Source organism: Camelina sativa, chromosome 15, assembly GCF_000633955.1.
Source record: "Camelina sativa cultivar DH55 chromosome 15, Cs, whole genome shotgun sequence".
NCBI lineage: Eukaryota > Viridiplantae > Streptophyta > Magnoliopsida > Brassicales > Brassicaceae > Camelina > Camelina sativa.
Genome location: NC_025699.1, coordinates 9,375,975 through 9,383,258, shown reverse-complemented (window position 1 = coordinate 9,383,258; position 7,284 = coordinate 9,375,975). Strand labels below are relative to the sequence as shown.

The window sequence follows — 7,284 nt, the reverse complement described above, 5'->3', positions numbered from 1 at the left end:
TTTTTTTTTTTTTTTTTTTTTTTTTTTTTTTTTTTTTTTTTTTTTTTTTTTTTTTTTTTTTTTTTTTTTTTTTAGCATGAGAAATAGGATCTAAAACTTTTTTTTAGTTCAGGGTCCAAAAAATAATTGAGACAGAACACTGAGAGCTTCAAAACGATGAACTATACATGAACTGAAATAACACTAAAGACGGATTCTTCGAGTCGTACGGTGGACCTATCAAATTCGGAATTACTACGATCTTCTTTGCAACCACAAACCCCAAGGAAAATATCGCTCCAACTACATCCACAAACCCCAATTCAAAACTCTAAGCAAACCAATGAACTCTCCAACCCAAGGCCAAACAACTGCTTAAAAGACTAGCCAAATAAACCTAACTTGAAAACAAACTAAAACGATTCCATCTAGCTCTAGACATCAGCGAAGAAGAGACCAGAGAGCCGGCTTATCTGAGCTTAGATATGTCGATTCATATGTTTCCTACGTAATTGAAAACAAACCTTTGACTTTTTGATTAGACTATCAAACTACTATTGTTAATAAAAATAATTGACAATTCTAAACTTTTGCACGAATAATAATGAATCAGATCGATAACGTCTACAAGAATTTACAGTATTACGAATGCAGTAAAATAATAAATTACACCGACTGACTCTGTAAAAACTCGAAAGCTTTGACAAGAACCGGTTTGAACCGGTTCATGTCAATGCTAACGTTCTGCTGTACCAAATAAACCGACTTAAACGATTCCCACCCGTGTTTCGCAACCGCCGATGGATCTCTAACGACCTCGTGATCGCGTCCGTACTTCTGCATCAGCGTGCTCTCCTCCGGCGTGATCTTGTACTCCAGATACCTCAGATTCATCCCCTTCGACGGATCCTCGAAATCCGTCTTCGCCAGCCACTCGAATCCACCGATCGGAAGAATCTGAACCACCACCGCGTTCTCCGGCAAAAACACCATGTTTGTAAGCCCCGCGCCGTGAACGCCGACCATCACGTCGCATGAATTCACCGTTTGCGAGAAACTCGCGAGCCCGGTGTTGGCTTCCGCCACCACGACTTTGAATCCGATTCGCCTCGCCGCTTTAGCGATCTCGCCGGCGTTCGTGAACGCTCTCGATCTGCCTCTAGACAAAATCAGAATCCGTGGCCTCCGCCGCCGCGTCTGTCTCGTGGTCACGGCGGCGTTAGGCAACGAGTAAGCGTCTCTTAGAAAACTCCGGAAATCGGACATGGAATACTCCGAATTCGAAGGATCGATCGTCAGCTCTTTGTAATACTCACGGTGGCGATTGAGACCGACGACGACGATGCTGAAACAGTGCGTTTCGTTTTCGTCGTCGATGTAAATCACTTCGTAGTTCGAGAGTTTCCTCAGTAACTCCTTAAATTTTTCGATCCACCGTGGATTCTTGTTCGTCACGAGGAACTGAACCTCCCCGTTGAACCTACGCGCCGTCGTGTACAGAGGAATCACGATGTCGGTGAAATCGTGGAAATTGTTCATCGAGTAGCCTCCGAGTGAGAAGAGCATCGCTGGAACGCTGTGATTCCTATCGCAACGCGAGAAATTAGCGTTCTCTAATTGGTCGTCAGCGTTTTGTTTCAATTTCACCGTCCATTCTCTAACGCGATTCATGGCCGCAGTATCACCTTTTCGCGCGTATGGTCTCATATGCCACGTGGAATTCCCAGAAAACGCAAACGTGATCGCTACAGAAACGGTCGCGGATTTGCCATGGATTCTCACGTCGCCGCTTAGCTCGCACAACTCTGTTCTTTTTAGCTTGTTGCATATTGGTTTCATAGTTTTCTCTAATTTGCTTTCATCTTCAAATTCACCCAAAAGATTGAAAATATCAATAACTTGACTAAAACCAATAACAATACAAGACAAATATAGATGGAGAAAATAATTTGATGTATGCGAACCTGATATAACTTGTTCTTCGGAGATTGTAGTGTTGGTAGTAGTACAATTAAACGAATCATGATGATTCTTAGGCAAGCTTGTGTCGTTGCACACACTAAGCTTGTCATCTTCAGAACTGACTAGGCTCTGAGTAATTACTCCATTTGATGTAACGTTATCTTGCTTCGTTGGGACAATGAGTTTCTCTGAATCTTCGGATGTTGCATCGTTGCTGCTCGTTATTGCTTGCGGTTTCTGCGGTTCGGTTATTCTCAGCATTCGGAGACCATCTTCGTCCACTGATAATTGCAGCTCCACTGAAGACACAAAAGATAAACGTTATGGTTAATGATTGTTTCTGCGTTTTCTTACGTTTTGGAAAACGTTGCAAGGGACATACCGACTGGTAGAGGGCTGAGATAAGGTTTAAAGACAGTGCAAAGAGTGAAGACGAAGAGAAGAGAGGCAATGAAAGCTCCATAGCCAAGTCTTTTCTGCTCGTTCTTGCTAAAGCTTCGAGCAAGTATTGTATCGTAAAGAAGATTCTTTTCTGTCATTACTTTGTTTCTAAAGTTACACAAACTTTTCTAATCTTTCTTGTGCTACAAGAAATCTTTTGAAACCAGTATTCTCGCGAATGTTGAGAGATGAATGAAGGAAGGAATGAATGAATGTGAGAGAAGGAGAGGATAGTTTTGTGGTATTTAAGAACTTGTTCTACGACATATATTGGTCGTGTCTCTAAAAATGTCTGGATTTTAAGACAGGATCAAGAAGAGAACGTTTAGGTGTTGAAGATTAAAAAAAAAGAAAAGAAGATATTAGTTAGTGTTTAATAAAAGGAGAGAGTCTTATTAATTTAATAAAACAGGGGGAGTGTCGGCATTGGAGAGGAAGGATTTGGAGGGCATGAAGTAGTTAGTCGAAGAAGAAGAAGTCTTAGTAAGCAGCTTAATTAATGCTCCCCACGATTCTTCTTTTTAGCTTCGTTAATATGAGTACTTTAATAGATATAATTATAACGAACAACCAAAATAATATTTTGAAAATATACCAAGTTCAGCAAAGAATTAACAAAATTGTCAATCATGATTTCACTAGGAGTAGACAATCTATAGAATAGTTCTAAGCTGATCAAACTGTCGCATAACTCTGACATTATCCCAGTTTCTCAAAATCTCCGGACGAGTTTGCAAAAATTTATTGTCATTTTTAGTTAAAAATGTCTAAGATGACTGCTACTTGTTCGGCAGTAGAGCTAGCTAATAAAGCCATATATGTATGTTACTTTTTTGTAAACTTTTCTTTTCCAAATTAGATTACCGATGATGAAATTTTTATTTAAATATACATGTGTGGCTGCCAAAGAAAAAACAAACAAAATTGTGGAATACAACTTACACAAAAATGAATATACTTAAAATATCGAACATATGGAAATTGATTAGAAGTTCATTAACTAGTACTTTTCTTTCATAAAATAATGGAAATGAAAGAAATTTTTGTAGTTGACTGTTATGACAGACACAACCAAAATCTAAATGATTGATTGTTCATTGTTTAGTTTTTGTTTCCTTGAGACCAATTAACGAAGGAGGCAGAATCAAAATGTGGCCTGAAAGCTATGAATCAACTAACAGTTGGTGAAGTATTTCTAGATTTATGATACTTGGTTGTTCGATTGTCGACTTTGGACGACTTTTTCTCAACAATCTCTCATTACATTTTTTTTCATTTTTTTCTATGTATATTTGAATTCAATAATTGCTGTATGGTCTTATGAAATTTTAACTATCTCCATCTAACTAGACTTACTCCGTTGAAATTTTTTATAGATTAGTTAAAACGTAAATAGTGATCGTTACCCTAATCTAATATCAGTGAATATATGACAAACGATTTTACATATACATGTCAAAACTTTTAGATGTTTGTGAACTATGATCATAATGTCATTGCGGATGTGACTGGTATAGTTGTGTAATTGTATCATCACAAATCTAGCTACTGGTTATAATCATTGGTTCATGTTTTCAAATCAACAATGATTCCTTTTGTTATTGTTTGTTTACTATAGGCCTGGGCATTCGGTTAACCATTCGGTTTCGGTTCGGTTGTATTCGGTTTCGGTTATTTTGGATATAGTAATATAGTAACCATTTGGATATTTATGAAATTTCGGTTTAGTTCGGTTCGGTTTCTTTCGGTTCGGTTTCGGTTTGGTTATTTAAATAAATAACCATAACTAACATAAATTATATTAACATTAACCAAATAAACCAAATATAACCAAAACTAACCGAATATAACCAAAATTAACCAAATATACAATAACAAAAATACAAAAAAGGGAAAAATATGGATTCAATTTTACAAAATAGTATTTAACTTTGTAAATTCAAAATAATAACATTTACATATATTGATTATTTAAAATATTTAATTGTTTTGAATCTAGAAATAATTTATATTTTAAGTTTATTTTATAGTTTTGCATAATATTAAGTATATAATATTTGATATCTTCTAGGTTTTCGGATATTTCGGTTAACCATTTAATTGTCGGTTCGGTTCGGTTCGATTTCGGTTAGTTTGGATATAGATTTTTACTAACCATTCGGGTATTTGAAGAATTTCAGTTCGGTTCGGTTTAGTTTTTTTCGGTTCGGTTTCGGTCGGTTATTTGGTTATCGGTTATTTTGCCCCGCCCTAGTTTACTATATAACTTGAGTCTTACTATGGAATCTGAAGGACTAAATCTACTTATAGAGAAGCTTATATCTAATCATCCGAAACGTGCGGTGATTACCTCAACATCCAATTGAAATGTGTGAAGCAAAATATGGTCTTTTCCATTAATTAATCTAGGTGGTAATAAGAAACATATAATAATAATAATAATAGCAATATAAGAAGGTTGTTAAGTAGGAAAGAGACATTCTAACCAGTTCCGCGTCTTATAGCCTATTTGGTGGGTCGCATGACGACGTACGTGTGCACCTTCCAACATACGATTTTTTTTTTTTGGTTAAATTTTAATATGAAATTTTAAATTGTGTTGATACATATAAAACTATACTTATTTTTAAAAAGTTGGCAGAATCATCGGTTAGAAATGCATAATTTATGTTTTGTGACAAGATTGGTATAAGATCAAAAAAAGATTATGAGCAAAGGATCCGTCATTGTGTGTGTGTCTCATTAACATTTTACAAATGCTCAAGGAAGGATCAGTGACAAACTGACAATATATATAATGCATGGATCTATAAGAAATTTGAGTAGAAAATTCAATTCGTACCACACGAAACCACAACAAGTAACATATTTTTTTTGGTCAAACAACATGTAGAAATGCTGGTATTTAATGGAAGAAACATATTACTTTCAAAATCTACCAAAATACAACATGACAGCATTGTCTCTGGTCTTAATTAATAAAGAGAAAAAACGTATTGTCTCTTTGTAACTAAAAAACAACAATATCTCTGGGCTTGACCGCCTTACGTTATATATGTTGTTTAGTAATAAATAAAACACAAAAACGTGAATCGTAGTACTATGTGTGCTCTTATTATATGTTTATAAATTAAATGCCTCTGAATTCATAGACTTCTGAAATCATATATGTAAAAGTAAGGTTTTACTTTTTTTTATTGGTCCATTTGGCAATACAATTTTAACCAAAAAAAGTTATTTATATTAAAACACAACTTAAAAACAATTAATTTTCACATTTAACTCACACAATATAAAACTGAAATCATATAAATTCTCCCTATAAATTATGCATTAACTTTATTTCTCCACTAAGTTGTATTAATCAATTGTATTAAAACAAAACAATAAATTAGAATTGTAACTCTCATTTTTCTAAATGTAATTTTTCATCATTTCTCTTCCTATGAATACTCATTATCTTATTCTCTTAGTCTATCACTCTTTTATTCTCTCATCTTCTTCCACTACTCTCAAATCTCTTTTTTGTTTTGTTTTGTTTTGTTTTGTATTTTTTTTTTTATTGTTGTTGTATGAGTTATAAAAAAATCAAATCAAATATCATTGTAAAAGCTTAGTTTTAGAGTTTGTATGATATGTATATCTTATATATTTATTTTAATCTTTTAAAATGTTTATCTCCATTTTCTATTTTATATTAACATCTTATAAGTCATTATTTTCATACTTCCTTACAATATTCACCACACAATAAGATCATAAAGTTGAAATGATCCATATGTAATTATCTATTATGTCTCTGGTTATCTCACATATTCATGTATCATTTTTAATAATTTATAGAGTTTCACTCTCCTTATTGGTCCACTTGGCAATGCAGTTTTAACAAAAAAAAAAATTTATATTAAAACACAAATTTAAAAACAATTAATTTCACATTTAACTCACATAATATAAAACTGAAATCTTTATAGCTTCTCCCTATAAATTATGCATTAACTTTATTTCTCCACTAAGTTGTATTAATCAATTGTATTAAAACAAAACAATAAATTAGAATTGTAACTCTCATTTTTCTAAATGTAATTTTTCATCATTTCTCTTCCTATAAATACTCATTATCTTATTCTCTTAGTCTATCACTCTTTCATTCTCTCATCTTCTTCCACTACTCTCAAATCTTTTTTTTGTTTTGTTTTGTTTTGTTTTGTATTTTTTTTTTTTTTATTGTTGTTGTATGGGTTATAAAAAATCAAATCAAATATCATTGTAAAAGCTTAGTTTTAGAGTTTGTATGATATGTATATCTTATATATTTATTTTAATCTTTTAAAATGTTTATCTCCATTTTCTATTTTATATTAACATCTTATAAGTCATTATTTTCATACTTCCTTACAATATTCACCACACAATAAGATCATAAAGTTGAAATGATCCATATGTAATTATCTATTATGTCTCTGGTTATCTCACATATTCATGTATCATTTTTAATAATTTATAAAGATCAATATAATATTTAAAGATCAATATAATTATCCATTTATCCATTTATAAAGACTATTTTGTTTTGTGATTCAATTGTTAAATCTGCAGATATCAATATAATATATATATATATATATATTTTTATGATTTGAGGTTTTTGAAAACAAAAAGAACATAATTAAACAATTGGTTTTTATGTCTTTAATCAAAATAAAAAATGATCCAAAAAACAAAATATATCCAACTGAAACTTGAATATAAAAATAAAATATAATTTTAAAAATATCATTTCACTAAATTCTCTAAAGATGAAACCATTAGTATGAAATCTAGCACTATAAATTAAATTGATGAGTAAAAACCAAAAAAATATAAGTTATCCTTGGGATTTTAAAAATTATTGAGATTGAA

The 7,284-nt window shown here is 32.2% G+C and overlaps 1 protein-coding gene across 1 annotated transcript; it reads right to left on the bottom strand.

Annotated features, from left to right (window-relative positions):
- LOC104746182 (EGF domain-specific O-linked N-acetylglucosamine transferase-like) lies at positions 574-2,849 on the bottom strand. The gene is made up of 3 exons (XM_010467598.1): positions 2,324-2,849; positions 1,944-2,240; positions 574-1,841 (listed from the first exon to the last, which is right to left on the bottom strand). Exons 1-3 carry the CDS (start codon positions 2,478-2,480, stop codon positions 646-648), a joined length of 1,650 nt encoding a protein of 549 aa, XP_010465900.1. The 5' UTR covers positions 2,481-2,849; the 3' UTR covers positions 574-645.